The sequence below is a fragment of the Salmo trutta genome, chromosome 28, assembly GCF_901001165.1.
Source record: "Salmo trutta chromosome 28, fSalTru1.1, whole genome shotgun sequence".
Lineage (NCBI taxonomy): Eukaryota > Metazoa > Chordata > Actinopteri > Salmoniformes > Salmonidae > Salmo > Salmo trutta.
The window spans coordinates 28,451,633-28,468,559 of NC_042984.1; the positions used below are offsets into that span (position 1 = coordinate 28,451,633).

General features: G+C 41.0%; 1 protein-coding gene across 4 annotated transcripts in view; it reads left to right on the forward strand.

The window, feature by feature from the left end:
* LOC115165941 (GRIP1-associated protein 1) overlaps window positions 1-16,927 on the forward strand; it is a 42,092-nt gene that overhangs the window by 12,337 nt on the left and 12,828 nt on the right. For all 4 annotated transcript variants that reach the window (XM_029719476.1, XM_029719477.1, XM_029719478.1 and 1 more), the window contains 6 exons: window positions 216-311; window positions 491-547; window positions 1,079-1,178; window positions 6,387-6,520; window positions 7,320-7,436; window positions 10,260-10,353. In XM_029719476.1, coding sequence (XP_029575336.1) covers window positions 216-311; window positions 491-547; window positions 1,079-1,178; window positions 6,387-6,520; window positions 7,320-7,436; window positions 10,260-10,353 — 598 coding nt within the window. The remainder of the gene's footprint in view (window positions 1-215; window positions 312-490; window positions 548-1,078; window positions 1,179-6,386; window positions 6,521-7,319; window positions 7,437-10,259; window positions 10,354-16,927) is intronic.

Here is a 16,927-nt window from a genome sequence, read left to right on the forward strand (position 1 = left end):
AGTTAATTTCAAACTGTTAAACATTGTCCAACTGTTATGTTAATCTTGTAATTACTGTAAGTGACGCCATTAGCATGGTGTAAATAGAACCCTAATTATGTTGAAACTGATTTAAAATGGGGTTTTCCTTCTAACCTCTTAAACCCAGCAGATTCTAAGATTTTATATAGGAAAATAACAGAACTGAATACATATTCTTTGTGTTTCTCATTCAGGGAAAGGAATCTGATATAGATGGTGTGAAGCTGCATTTGACAGAGGTAGAGAAAGAGAGGGATGTGCACAATGAAACCATTGGAAAACTTAAGCAGGTAAACTAACCCCCTTGCAATTAGCATAAACTACTATTAACCCCCCCCATCACATTTTCAGAGGAATGTACAGTTTAATGTTCCATAAATGTACACAAAACAGTATAAGCAGTATAATGAGCCTGTGTGGTCATCTAATGACTTTCATGATGTACTCTCCCTGTCGTTGTGGTATACAGGAAATTAAAGATACAGTGGATGGCCAGAGGATCCTGGAGAAGAAAGGCAGTTCAGCAGTAAGTGGAACACCTCTGTTTCTGTCTTACCACTAACAGCTGAGCTGAGGGGAAACTGAGTCAGGCCCCTTCCATTTGCTATGGAGAGGAAATTGAATGATTACTTACAGGTGGCAGGTAGGCAGGCAGTGCACGACGCCGCACCCAATCTGCTCTTTAGAAGTGGAATCGGGGCAGCCTTTTCAATATGCCAGTTTGACCCCTTGTAACCAATTATCCGTTGCCTGTCTTGATGATAAGAATCTGCCTCTGCAAATAATTGCAAGAATATGGGCTAGCCTGAGGCATAGGGGTCGCGAGGGCTTTGTAGCTCCTTGTTCCAGCCAGCTATCTAAATTGTTTTCTGGGGAGGATGGGTCATCTTATTGGATTGTTTTCTTTGTCTTAATCTGATGCCTGTCTAAGATTACCTTTGTCTCTCCCTGAGTCAGACTGGCGCTGTTGTCTCTATAGAAAACCGCCTGTATGCTGCAGTATTTTTCAAATGAAGTCGTGTACTCTCCTCTCATGGCTTTGTAACGTTGTTTGTAGCTGAAAGACTTGAAGAGGCAGCTACAGCTGGAGAGGAAGAGAGCTGATAAACTACAGGAGCGGCTACAGGAGATCCTCACCAACACCAAGACCAGGACAGGTGAGAGGACATCAGAAAGCCAGGTTGACCTCCACACATTTTATGTAGTCAGGCAAAAGTCTATATACCAGTACATGTTCTATATTGGCATTTGAGGGAGGGAGATGGTTGACTGTTTTGAAGGACGTCCTCTCGTTCACTGAACCATGATGTAACGTCTGTTTAGCCTACATCATCACAGACATGAAACATTGAGCACAGAATGTGCAGATCACATATATAAACAAGAGAGCAGATAAACTGCCATGTCACAGTGTGGTTTGCTACATGTGATCTGAAACATACTTCTACTCATCACAGACAGGAAATAATGAGGTAAAGAGATGCTTTGTACACCAACATCATACATTGAAGAAGTGAAATATGTTTAGTTATGGTAATTGTTTGGGACCAATGGTGTGATTGTACGTTAGCTTTCTGGAGACAATTATGTTCTAGTACTGGGCATACATACAGTGGGGTCCAAAATGATTGACAGCCTTGACAAAGATGAGCAATAATGACTGTATAATACAAATCATTCTAATACTGAGCTATATTTTATGCAACAACAAAAAAATAGGTAATCACTACAAACTTGATGGATGCATTTGCAGTTTGTTTAGTGCGGCAGGCAGCTTAGCGGTTAAGAGCGTTGGGACAGTAACCAAAAGGTTGTTGGTTCGAGGTGAAAAGTCTGTCATTGAGCAAGGCATGCAACTGTAATTGCTCCTGTAAGTCGCTTTGGATAAGTAGGTCTGCTAAATTACTAAAATGTTTCAGACTATTTGCTATATATATTTACAATATTTTTTTTTGTCATTTTAATCACAAGCTTGATGTTGTCATTGCATGCTAGGAATATGGGACCAAATACTAACCCCTACCTTTTTGAGTAAAACAGAAATTATTACTTGTTAAACAAGTAATTTATTTTATTTCAGTCATTAATGCTTATCTTTATCAGGGGTGCCAATAATTTCAGACCCCACTGTATATGGATGAACAGCTCATTGTTGAACCAGTTAAATGTGATATCAATATGGAGAGGATGGTTCATTTACTAAGCTAGTAAGGATCAAATATTTACTTGCCAACTGGCTAGGTGTTTATCCCACACCCTACCCATTACCATGATAGCACCACATAGTCTGGCAAACACCAAGCTCTGTCTGGAAAGGCTGCTTGATGTTGTCGGCACGATGCGCGTCGATAATGAAGGGGCAGTGCTTTTTTACGGATTGGTCCTCCTCTGTGTCTTTCTCACTCAAGCACTTACATGGACAACCACACACAGTCCTCAGGCGCTGCCCCCTTCCAATACAACTGTGGATTTTCTAATCTAAACCACATGAGGTCTCAATCCCCCAGGAAAGAAAAATACTTTTGAGAACCAATCAAAGCTACAACCGCTGTGATTATTATTTGACCCTGCTGGTCATCTATTAACATTTGAACATCTTGGCCATGTTCTGTTATAATCTCCACCCAGCACAGACAGAAGAGGACTGGCCACCCCTCATAGCCTGGTTTCTTCCTAGGTTCTGGCCTTTCTAGGGAGTTTTTCCTAGCCACTGTGCTTCTGCATTGCTTGCTGTTTGGGGTTTTAGGCTGGGTTTCTCTACAGCACTTTGTGACATCAGCTGATGTAAGAAGGGCTTTATAAATACATTTGATTGATTGAAAGCTCAGACCATTTCTGCGCAACTTCTGCATTTACGACAGACTCCTGTCCAGACCAGTGTGTCACAGCTCTCATTTGCTCTGTGCCAGGCTAGGAACCACACGCTTCTGTCCTCTGAATTTAGCTCTTTACTTTCAAATCCCTATATCTGATGGCGCCGACAGAGATGGTCACCTCGCTTCGCGTTCTTAGGAAACTATACAGTATTTAATTTTTTATTTTTTTTATGTATTATTTCTTACATTGTTACCCCAGGAAATCTTAAGTCTTATTACATACAGCCGGGAAGAACTATTGGATATAAGAGCAACGTCAACTTACCAACATTACGACCAGGAATACGACTTTCCCGAAGCGGATCCTTTGTTTGGACCACCACCCAGGACAATGGATCGGTATACTACTCGCCAATGTCCAGTCTCTTGACAACAAGGTAGATGAAATTCGAGCAAGGGTTACCTTCCAGAGAGACATCAGAGATTGTAACATTCTCTGTTTCAAGGAAACATGGCTCACTTGGGATATGTTATCAGAGTCGGTACAGCCACCCGGTTTCTTCACGCATTGCGCCGACAGAAACAAACATCTCTCTGGTAAGAAGAAGGGCGGGGGTGTATGCCTTATGATTAACGAGTTGTGGTGTGATCATAACAACATACAGGAACTCAAGTCCTTTTGTTCACCTGACCTAGAATTCCTTACAATCAAATGCCGACCGCATTATCTACCTAGAGAATTCTCTTTGATTATAATCACAGCCGTGTATTTTAATCATGGCAAGGCGACCGGAAACATGACCGAATACAAACAGTGTAGCTATTCCCTCCGCATGGCAATCAAACAAGCTAAGCGTCAGTATAGAGAAAGTAGAGTGGCAATTCAACGGCTCAGACACGAGATGTATGTGGCAGGGTCCACAGTCAATCACGGATTACAAAAAGAAAACCAGCCCCATCGCGGAAACCGTCTTGCTCCCAGACAAATTTAAACAACTTCTTTGCTCGCTTAGAGGACAATACAGTGCCACTGACATGGCCCGCTACAAAAACCTGCGGGCTCTCCTTCAACGCGGCCAACGTGAGTAAAACATTTAAACATGATAACCCTCGCAAGGCTGCCGGCCCAGATGGCATCTCTAGCTGCGTCCTCAGAGCATGCGCAGACCAGCTGGCTGGTGTGTTTACGGACATATTCAATCAATCCCTATCCCATTGTTCCTGTTCCCAAGAAATCTAAGGTAACTGAGCTAAACGACTATCTCCCCGTAGCACTCACTTCTGTCATTATTTTGTGCTTTGAGAGACCAGTCATGGATCATATTACCTCCACTCTACCTGACACCCTAGACCCACTCCAATTTGCTTACCGCCCCAATAGGTCCGACGCAATCACACTGCCTTAACCCATCTGGACAAGAGGAATGCTGTATGTAAGAATGCTGTTCATTGAGTAAGATTAGCATTTACACCATAGTACCCTCCAAACTCGTCATTAAGCTCGAGACCCTGGGTCTCGACCCCGCCCTGTGCAACTGGGTCCTGGACTTTCTGACGGGCCGCCCCCAGGTGTGAGGGTAGGAAACAACATCTCTACCCCGCTGATCCTCAACACTGAGGCCCCACAAGGGTGCGTTCTCAGCCCTCTCCTGTACTCCCTGTTCACCCATGACTGCGTGGCCATGCACGCCTCCAACTCAATCATCAAGTTTGCAGACGACACTACAGTGGTAGGCTTGATTACCAACAACGACGAGACGGCCTACAGGGAGGAGGTGAGGGCCCTCGGAATGTGGTGTCAGGAAAATAACCTCTCACTCAACAAAACAAAGGAGATGATCGTGGACTTCAGGAAACAGCAGAGGGAGCACCCCCCTAATCCACATCGATGAGAAGGTGGGAAGTTTTAAGTTCCTCGGCGTACACATCACGGACAAACTGAAATGGTCCACCCACACAAACGGCGTGATGAAGGCGCAACAGCACCTCTTCAACCTCAGGAGGCTGAAGAAATTTAGCTTGTCACCGAAAACACTCAAACTTTTACAGATGCACAATTGAGAGCATCCTGTCGGGCTGTATCACCGCCTGTTACGGCAACTGCTCCACCCACAACCGTAAGGCTCTGCAGAGGGTAGTGACGTCTGCACAAAGCATCACCAGGGGCAAACTACCTGCCCTCCAGGACACCTACTTCACTTGATGTCACAGGAAGGCCAAACAGATCATCAAGGACATCAACCACCCGAGCTACTGCCTGTTCACCCCGCTGTCATCCAGAAGGCGAGGTCAGTACAGGTGCATCAAAGCTGGGACCGAGAGACTGAAAAACAGCTTCTATCTCAAGGCTATCAGACTGTTAAACAGCCATTGAGTGGCTACTGCCAACATACTGACTCAAATCTCTAGCTACTTTAATAATAAAAAATTGGATGTAATAAATGTATCACTAGTCACTTTAAACAATGGCACTTTTATATAATGTTTACATACCCTACATTACTCATCTCATATGTATACACTGTGCTCTATACCATCTACTGCATCTTGCCTATGCTGCACGGCCATCGCTCATCCATATATTTATATGTACATATTCTTATTCATTCCTCTACACTTGTGTGTGTTTAAGGTAGCTGTTGTGAAATTGTTAGATATTACTGCACGGTCGGAACTAGAAGCGCAAGCATTTCGCTACACTCGCATTAACATCTGCTAACCATGTGTATGTGACCAATAAAATTTGATGTGGCAACCAAAGATTCTAACAGAGAAATAACCCTCTTACTGCTGTACCTGTATGTTTCTCAGTAATGTGTATGGCATCTTGAAAACATTTACTCCTGTGGGGACCCCCCCACCCCAAACAAACCGTCAACAAAATGCAGACCTCTAATATTTTATGGTGCCCCCCCGCCCCTTCTTAAAATGTGCCACAGAGTAATGCATACTCTTGTTTCCTGGCTGTAGGTTGTTGGTGATGCCAGGGAAATCCTCTTTTGGGCCATGTATAATTTACTAGGTGTCCTTAAATGTTTAATGGTTGCTTTACAGAAAGTTGAGGATCAGACATTTTAAAGTAGGGAGCTTTTATCTTTGTCCAAAGTTAGTGCACATCAGTGGGGGCCTTAGGTAGATACCTATATCCCTGCAAAGACGGGAGTTCTTCCTACATTAGCCTTTAGTTTACTATAGGGAATCCATCAGTGCTTATGGACTGAGGTTTCCCTCTATGCACTATGCAATCGGTCCTAACTTAATTAGTGTGTGTTTCCCCATCAAACACACAATGGATGTTGTTAGTTGACAATGTTCTGTAGTTATCGTTGGGATGATTGGAATGCTGCGTTTGAAATACTGCCAGACTTAAGAGGTTTGAGAAGGTGTGCTCTTGCTTTGATATGGCCTGAAAAGGAATATTAACCACGTCAAGAAAATGCAAAAAGGTGTTTGACGTTAGAACGACTTTTTTCCCCACTTAGAATAATTACTTCTGATGTAATTCCTTAGCAAGAATGCTCAATTTTGTGTGTGTGTGTGTGTTTCCAGGCCTGGAGGAGCTGGTGTTGTCAGAGATCAGCTCTCCTAATCGTTCGCAGCAGAGGGGAGATAGCAGCAGTGTCTCCTCCTTCAGCTATGGGGAGATCATGAAGGAGGGCGCCTCTGCACAGAGCACCAACAAGGTACACTACACCAGTCAGCACAGAGCACCAACAAGGTACACTACACCAGTCAGCTAGAGTCAAGACAGGACACCAAGAAACCGGCCAAAGCACATACAATCGTTGTTAAAGCAATAGTATGCAGTGTTGACAAGATAGGTGTTGGAAAGTAGTGAATCAGAATGTGAATGTTGAATATACATTTTGTAGTCAACAGAACAGCATAATCCACATAGAAGAAAAAATACATTATTTGATGTAAGGAACCAATGAGGTCGTCTGCATCAACACATCACCTCTTACATTGCATTTGTAACTGCCAAGAGTACAAACTGTACATTCTGAGGCAGAGATGAGAGGCTGAACTTTCACCAACCACAGTTATGACAGGCAGCTCAACAGGGAGTTCACATGCGTTTCACTTTTATGTGCCGCTGTTAATAGCCTATAAATAGCGTGGATGCTATTATTATAACCCTTTCAATAAACACAAGTCCTGAATGTTTTTCTTTGCAAGGGAGGTGGATGGTTGAGGAAAAGGAGTGGGAAAGACAGAGAACTCTCTGAAGAATACAATTTAGAATTCTCCAATTGTTTCCACTTAAAACATAATGTATTCCAGTTCTGTACTGAACAGACGTCTTGCCTAGCTTGTGTACAATGTACAGATAAGCCTGTACCATTAGAGCTGTCGAGCTCAGAGCCAGTGATGCAGAGATAATGAATTATATTACGCAGAGTGCACAAAATAGCTTCTCTTTGAGTGAATGTTATGTAGGGAACAGGCGTTTAACAGTTGTCTGGTCCTCTGTGTTCTAAGTCCGCCAGCGGCAGCCCCCAGTCCCAGCGCCCTGCTGACCTGTCTGATGATGAGGTTGGGGAACTCTTCCTGAGGCTGGCTGAGGTGCAGCAAGAGAAATGGATGTTGGAGGAGAAGGTAGTCATGCAATTCATACTTACAATACAACTTTATTGTCTATGTTACTAGCGAACAATGGAAATGTGTCTTATGCTTCGTTCTACTACGTTTTCAACTTGGTTATCATTTACTATAAACTGTGTAATATATATTCTATACATGGGTGGCAGGTAGCCTAGCGGTTAACCTCTCTTGGGTATTTTCACAGCCGGATGAAAAACGTACCCAAATTAAACGGCCTACTACTCGGGCCCATATTATTAGTAGATTTGGATAGAAAACACTCTGAAGTTTCTAAAATTGTTTGAATGATGTCTAACAGAACTCATACGGCAGGCAAAAACCTGAGAAAAATCTAACCAGGAAGTGGGAAATCTGGAGCTTGTAGTCTTTTCAAGTCATTGCCTATCCAACACACAGTGACTTAGGGTTCATTTTGCACTTCCTAAGGCTTCCACTAGATGTCAACAGTCTTTAGAACCTAGTTTCAGGCTTTTGCAGTGAACAGAGAGCGAACAAGAAGGCCGGCAAGTTGGTGACTCAGGGAAGGACATGAGTTCATTGGCGCGCATTCACGTGATGAGGTAGCTGTGTTCCAAAACGTTTTTCAAGACATCGGAATCGTCCGGTTGAAATATTTTTGAAGTTCTATGTTAAAAAGGCCCTAAAGATTGATTCTATACAACGTTTGACATGTTTCAACGAACGTAAATATAACTTTTTTTAAACTTTTCGTCGTGAAATTGTGGGCGCGCTTCCTACATTTGGAGTAGCTTACTGAACGCGCAAACAACAAGGAGGTATTTGGACATAAATTATGGACTTTATCGAACAAAACAACATTTATTGTGGACCTGGGATTCCTGGAAGTGCCTTCTGATGAAGGTCATCAAAGGTAAGTGAATATTTATAATGCTATTTATGATTTTAGATGACTCCAAAATGGCGGGTATCTGTATTGCCTAGTGTATTTTTCTGAGCGCCGTACTCAGATTATTGCAAAGTGTGCTTTCCCTGTGAAGCTTTTTTGAAATGTGTCACAGCGGTTGCATAAAGGAGATGGTTATCTACAATTCTTTGAATAACAGTTTAATATTTTATCAACGTTTTATGATGAATATTTTTGTAAATTGTTGTGCTGATTCAACGGGAGTATTGGAGGCAAAATATTTTCTGAACATCACGCGCCAATGTAAAATGCTGTTTTTGGATATAAATATGAACTTTATCGAACAAAACATACATGTATTGTCTAACATTGAGTCCTAGGAGTGTCATCTGATGAAGATCATCAAAGGTTAGTGCTTAATTTTAGCTGAATTTCTGGTATTTGTGACCCCTCTTCTGCGTGGAAAATGGCTGTGTGGTTTTTCTTGTGTTGTACCTGTCCTAACATAATCTAACTTTATGCTTTCGCCGTAAAGCCTTTTTGAAATCGGACAATGTGGTTACGTTAAGGAGAAGTGTACCTTTTAAAATGGTGTAAAATAGTCGTATGTTTGAGAACTTTAAATTATGACATTTTGTTGATTTGAATTAGGCGCTCGTCCCACCTGCCCAAGAGAGGCCTGTAACCGAAAAGTCGCTGGTTCGAATCCCTGAGCCGGCAAGATGGAAAAAATCTGCCGTTCTGCACTTGAGAATTGCAGTTAACCCCGAACAACAACTGCTCCCCTAGCTTAATCGACATTGGGTTAAATGTTGAATGCATTGTTGTGCAACTGACTAGGTTTTCCCTTTCCTTTCCCACTCCCCTCTGTATATATTTGCACAGTTAAGCTAAAATGTGTACATTTGTCTCTATACTCCAGCATTTTGGATTTGAGAACACATATTTCATATGAGGCGACAGTATAGAATGTCACCATTTTAGTTTGAGGGTATTTTCATATGTATTTGTATTACCGTTTGGAAATGAAAGCACTTTATGTATCTGCTTCCCACCATTTTTTTTTTGTAAGTAGTTTTTTCCCCTCTAAGTATTTGGACAAAACCACTTAAAGTTTAGTATTTGGTCCAGTATTTGGGGTGATATTCTTTCTCACTCATCATTATTCATGATTATCCATAATCATGGTAGCATCCAAATGAATGTAGAAATGTTCAGAAATATCTTGGCAATATTTATGGAAAAAGTCTTCAAATGCAAATTCTAAATGGTAAATCAGATATGTGTGAAAAAACCCTGGAATAAAAGGTGACATTTCTATACTGTTGCTTCATAAGAAACATTTAATCAAATAAAAATGCTGCAGTGTAGAGCCAAATTCACCAATTGTAATAAATATGGTGGGGAGTGTATGGTTGTACAACTAAATTACAGTTAGTAGTATGAATGGAAGATCAAATAAAACCAAACACAAAACATTATTATTATTTTTTTTTAAATCAGCCTGAACTGTCAATATTATTTGGGGAGAAACTGACATGACGGATAGTTGTGAGATAAAGTTAATGTTCTTCACTGCAATTTATGAGTCTGTGGCATTAATGAATCCTTTTTTTGACCACTAGAATAGATTTGATTTCCAATTAAATTGTGAAACCATCTTTTACTGGGGACTTTATATAAAATTCACAAATATGGCTACACTGGACAGGGATCTGCTGCTATTACTTGTTTTCGTGCCTTGCTGTTCTTCCCCAGATCATATGATCTATTCACACTTGCTGCCTGCCTGCTCTATGTGTGAGAGATGATTGATGTTCATGCTAGTAGCTGTGACAGGTCCTTTGTGTTGACATTTGGTGCCCCCTGGATTTGGTGCCCCTTTTCTCCGTAAACCAGCTGTGTGGCGATCTCTTTAGGTGTATCTAATGTGTGTGTCTAATATGCTGCAGGTTAAACACCTAGAGGTCAGCTGCTCCTCCATGGCTGATGACATCTGTAAGAAGAGTGCCATCATCGAGACCTATGTCATGGACAGCAGGACAGGTAACCATCTGTCTCCTTGCCTTGTTGAACTGGGTTTCCCCTCCTTTAGATGTGATACTTGTTTTTCACTTACAGGAATATGTATGCCTACATTATAGTTTGTCTATTGAACTGTTATGTACAGTGTAAAGCCATCTAAGATTTACTTGAAAATGGGATTATTTTCTCTGCTGAAATGTAGCCCACCTAGGGAGTTCAGAGTTCTTTCGCTGTTCGCGCAATTTATTTTGAATCGTGAGTTTAAAACCTCTTAAGGATCGGACCCTTTTTTTCAATTTTCGCCAAAAATGACATACCCAAATCTAACTGCCTGTAGCTCAGGATCTGAAGCAAGGATATGCATATTCTTGGTACTATTTGAAAGGAAACACTTTGAAGTTTGTGGAAATGATAAAGATAATACATAGAAAAAACGTTTTTTTTGTACCATCTTTTGAAATGCAAGAGAAAGGCCTTAATGTATTATTCCAGCCCAGGCACAATTTAGATTTTGGCCACTAGATGGCAGCAGTGTATGTGCAAAGTTTTAAACTGATCCAATGAACCATTGCATTTCTGTTCAAAATGTTGTATCAAGACTGCCCAAATGTGCCTAATTGGTTTATTAATAACTTCATGTTCAAAATGATGCACTCTCCTCAAACAATAGCATGGTATTATTTCACTAATAGCTACTGTAAATTGGACAGTGCAGTTAGATTAACAAGAATTTAAGCTTTCTGCCAATATCAGATATGTCTATGTCCTGGGAAATGTTCTTGTTACTTACAGCCTCATGCTAATTGCATTAGCCTACGTTAGCTCAACCGTCCCGAGAGGGACTCACAAATCCTGTAGAGGTTTTAAGGTTGACTGTTGAACCAAAACCAGAGAGTGCTCAAGATGAGTTGACTCTATTATTCCAGTACATCTTGTTTCATGTCTTGAGGGTAAAACTATACTGAACAAAAATATAAACACAACATGTAACGTGTTGGTCCCATGTTTCATGAGCTGAAATAAAAGATCCCAGAAATGTTCCATATGCACGAAAAGCTTATTTCTCAAGTTCGGTGCACACATTTGTTTACTTCCCTGTTAGTGAGCATATCTCCTTTTGCCAAGATAATCCATCCACCTGACAGATATGGCACATCAAGAAGCTGATTAAACAGCATGATCATTACACAGGTGCACCTTGTGCTGGGGACAATAAAAGGCCACTCTAAAATGTACAGTTTTGTCACATAACACAATGTAAAAGACATCTCAAATGTTATAACCCGGAAGCCAGTGTGTCGGAGGAAACACCGTACATTTGGCGACCGTGTCAGTGTGCACTGTGCCCGGTCTGCCACAGGAGTCGCTACTGTGTGATGGGACATGGACATCCCTGCCGGCCAGGCCCTCCCCTATCCCGGATGACGCTGGGCCAATTGTGCGCCGCCCCATGGGTCTCCTGGTTGCGGCCGGCTGCGACAGAGCCTGGACTCGAACCCATAATCTCTAGTGACATAGCTAGCACTGCGATGCAGTGCCTTAGACCACCGCGCTACTCGGGAGGCCCCAGATGTCTCAAATTGAGGGAGCATGTAATTGCTGACTACAGAGATGTCCACCAGAGCTGTTGCCAGATAATTTAATGTTAATTTCCCACCATAAGTCACCTCCAACGTCGTTTTTGAGAATTTGGCAGTACATCCAACCAGCCTCACAACCGCAGACAACGTGTAACCACGCCAGCCTGGGACCTCCACATCCGGCTTCTTCACCTGCGGAATTGTCTGAGTTGGGGTGCTGGTGAGGAGTATTTCTGTCTGTAATAAAGCCCTTTTGTGGGGGAAAAACTAATTCTGATTGGCTGGGCCTGGCTTCCCAATGGCTGTGCCCCTGCCCAGTCATGTGAAATCCATAGGTTAGGCCCTAATGAATTTATTTAATTTGATTGATTTCCTTATATGAATTGTAACACAGATTTTGCAGAGTTGAAATATTTTTGTTCAGTATAGAAACAGTATTTTACTGAAAAGATCCCATGCTAACAACTTGCATAAATAGACACTGTCCCACTCTTTTACAGTAGGGAAGTTATTCTATTATTACATTTGAACCTGTTTCACTGTCTTGCTTTTATAATCCACTCGTAAATGTTTCACCGGTGCTATTTATAAAAATTCTATTTTAAGTTTGCCGCTGTTGTAGTGCTCAGATACACTTTGTTCAATCTAATAACTCTATGATCTGAGCTGTGGGCTCTGCTTAACATTTTATGAGTTTCTCTTTAAAGATTGGGGTGTTTCGGCTTGCTTTGTTTTTAAGATTCCTCTGCACCCTGTTCTGCTGCTCTCCTCAACCAGATTAGCACATAATGTCCCTTCCATATTATCCTGCTTCTGTGCTAATCCATGAGGCATGATTTTATAGTTTGGTGATAATTGGAACACCATTACCATATGGAACTGGCAGAGTTTACAAAAAAAGCTACAATGAAATATGATTACTTTTTAGGATTAGCACTGTGAGTAATGCATTTACGATAAGCATGCTAGCGGTGGTGTTTAGACACGAGTAAAGACAAAGTTTCAGAAACTCAAATCAAAATAGCAGATTTTGCAGATCCAAAATGTCAACTATAGTGACATTTCACGTTAAAGCGATGTAGATGGGCTATGAAATGTACCGTACACTTTGGAATGGAGACTGACCCAGTTTCAGTACCTGGACTTGTCTGCAGTGCTCAGACTTGTGTCTGTCTGACTGCCTTCCTCGTGAGCATGCAGGCACTCAAGCTCACTGATATCATCAGGCTTTCGGGATAGGGCTGCACTACACTCAAAGGGCACCCTCAAGTGTATGCCTTTTTAGGAAAGCACTATTAAAAAAAATATATTTCAAGTAGTTCACTCTCGAATAAAACGCTCGTTAACCCTCATATGTCGTATTGGTCCTATCCGATAGGCTACGTTAATGTTTTCATTAGCGTTTTCTTTGTCGATGCAGTGCCCTTAGCTGTAACTACTACAATGATTGAATTAATAAGACTTTCATATAGGCCAAGGCATACAGAGTATACAGATTTGGGCTGGAAGGGGAAAGCCTTTCTGAACCTAGGAATGTGTTTACGCCACACTGTTCTAAAACACTACAACGTTTAAAGCTTATAACTTTGAACATTTAGCTCGCATATTGAAATACATTTTTTTATTTGTCTAATGAGTCCTTTCCGTGCCTCCTCCTATAACCCAGTTAAAGGAATCTCAGAGAGAGCGAGAGAAATGGGGAATTGGTTGTTTTGGAACTGGTGCGCTGTTGGAATGCATGAGGCCACTGCATCTTTCATATTCCTTAAAAGTAAGCTAAACCAGCGGCAATGGAGAGGGATGTTCTACTGCAGTAGTCTAGTGTTTCAAAACTCCATAAAAAGAAAGGCTCAATCACAGCAGATAAAAGTTTCTCAAAGCAACTTGTCTTTCAATAGGGATTTTAATATTTATTTTTTTGCCAAAGGAAAGACTGCAGAAATAAAATTGAATGCCTTGAATATGAACAGGCTTAGGTCATAGCAGATTTTTCATTGGAGATAATGCAATCTATGTTTACTTCCATTAGGCCTACTATAGAAGTTCCATGGTCCGTAGTGCCTTCTGTCTCAGCGCTGAGTGGAGGTTTATTAAAGAAATACTCTTCCAAAGGACCTAATCTCTTTCCACAGTGCTTGGCACACGCTCCTTGACACTGGTTATGTCCTAATAGCCGTACTTGGGTTCTAAATAGTAGGCATTTTGGGTATGCGAAAATGACAACATCAAAATGTATTGGTCCCACACACCATTTCTCAGATGTTATTGCGGGTGTAGCGAAATGCTTCCTAGCTCCAACAGTGCAGTAGAATCTAACAATACACAAATCTAAAAGTAAAAGAATGTAGTGTTATGGTATGACATTTCAAAAATGTAGTATTCTTTAAATGCCAGGATGTCATACTCCATTTTGGCTTTTCATCTAGTAAAATTTGCTGCACTTGAGGAAGATAATTGTCTTTCCAGACCCACGTGTGTTTGACAACAGCTGATATTCAAAGAAGGGGAAGGGCTGCACCAAAAATGAACGAATGGCGTTATAAGGCATTGTCGGCATGAATGAGCCTAGTATGTTGATATTTGTGGCTTACTGCATTCATTTTTACTAAACAGTACATTCTAAATAGTATGTAGTACAGTTATTACAGTATGTTTTAGGATGTAGTAGATTAGATTTTTGGACTAGTGTTGCATGGTTTACTGAAACTTTGGTACTTTTTTTTATTTATTTTTTACTTTTGGTATTTCTGTAAAATGTGTCTCACGTTATCTACTGATTTGAGGATCAAGTCTGGAGCTTACCGTGACTGCTCCACTTTAGTCATTGCTAGCTCTATTCTGTCCTGAGGAACCACTGCACTCACTGGGAGTCTGGGCTGAATCACCACTTATGCTGCACATAAGTTAACACACTTGAATAATGCAACACAGCATGTAGAAATGTTGAAACTGTTCATTACTGTTCGCAAAACAATGTCCATTACAGGATAGAACACTTGACAGTGCAAGAAGATACCGGTAGCATCCAACTTTGTAGGCTAACTTTCCTTGCTCGCTTACTGCTGAAGCTGATATCAGTTCACTACCCCAAGTACCTTGTTTGTGATATGCAAAATATTGCTGATTTCAAAGCTGAATGTGACCAAAAACTTTATTCATTCACTTAGTCGGCGTTCAGACCCAGGGTCCCGAGCTTAATGATGAGCTTGGAAGGTACCATGGTGTTGAAGGCTGAGGTATAGTCAATGAACAGCATTCTTACGTGGGTATTCCTCTTGTCCAGATGGGATAGGCCAGTGTGCAGTGCGATGGCAATTGCATCGTCTGTGGATCTATTGGGGTGGTAAGCAAATTGAAGTGGGTCTAGGGTGTAAGGTAGAGGTGAAATCGCAAGACTTCCGGGAACGTTTGATTCAATTCGACGCGAGACAGCCGTTAGACCCAATGTGTTTCTGTGCGTGAGCTTAGCTAGCCAATGTCGACATCACATCTCTTCCAAGTGTGCTCAGGATTTCTATTGGAGAGGCAGAAACTGCCTATCTTCATACTGCACCGTCTTTGCTCGAACTGTGTGTTAATGTCACGGGTCTTTGACAGCGCTTTTATCATGTAAGAGATTGCTTCTTCTATGCTAATCAGTACAGTAAAATAAGTCTCAAATGGAAGGGAAACATATTTTTTTTCTTCATCTGTAGCCCCATGAAATCAGCCAAAACAAGCTCAATAACTTGATGCATGCACACACTCTTATTGAATATACATTCATCTGTATTGTGCATAGCCTGTTGGGGCTAGGGGGCAGTATTGAGAAATTTTGAAAAAAATATGTGCCCATTTTTAACTGCCTCCTACACCAACTCAGAAGCTAGGATATGCATATTATTAAAACACTCTGAATTTTCTAAAACAGTTTAAATGGTGTCTGTAAGTATAACAAAACTCATTGCAAGCAAAAACCTGTGAAAAATAGATAAAAAAAAATATGTGAATTTTGTGACTGTACTATTTAGTGTCATTGTTTTATAGATACCACAGTGAGAAAGGATTCATTTCGCAATTCCTACGGCTTCCACTAGATGTCAACGATCTTTATAAAGTTGTTTGAAGCGTCTATGATTAACACAGAGCAAATTAGAATGCAGGGAAGTTGACATGTCGTCACTTCATTTTTTCACGCCTGCGCATAAATCTGAGAAGAGTGCATTTGTCATAATCGTTTTTCTAGACACAGGATAGGTTGTGTGAAAAATATTACTGATGTTTCACGTTAAAAATGGACCAAAAGATTGATGCTAAACAACGTTTGACATGTTTGAACGAACGTAAATAGATTATTTACTAGGTTTTTTTAGCTTTTCGGCGTGATTTTACACCCCCCCACCACGTTTTGTGGGAGCCTACTGAACGCTAACTACTTGGTGTTATTTGGACATAAATTATGAACTTTGTCAAAAGAAACCACATTTGTTCTGGACCTGGGATTCCTGGCAGTGCCTTCTGATGGAGATAATCAAAGGTAAGGGGATATTTACAATGTTATTATGATATTAGATGCTGCTAACCTGTATAGCCTAGCCTATTGTTCTTAGCATAGTACCCCGTTTATTGCAAAATGTGATTTCCCAGTAAAGTTATTTTGAGATCTGGCCATTCGGTAGCAATTACGAGATGATAATATATTATTCTTTGAATGACAATATTATAATTTACCAATGTTTTCGAATAGTAATTCCGTGATTTGTAACACTGGATTCATTGGGAGCATTCGAGCCGGAAAAAAATCTGAATTTCACCGCGACTGTAAATGCTGTTTTTGGATATAAATATGAACTTGATGGAACTAAAAATGCATGTTTTGTATAACATAATGTCCTATGAGTGTCATCTGATGCAGATTGTCAAAGGTAAGTGCATAATTCTAGCTGGTTTTCTGTCTGTGTTGATGCCCTTCTTTGAATTGGCTAAACATTACACACAGCTATTGTCAATGTACTCTCCTAACATAACCTAACTTT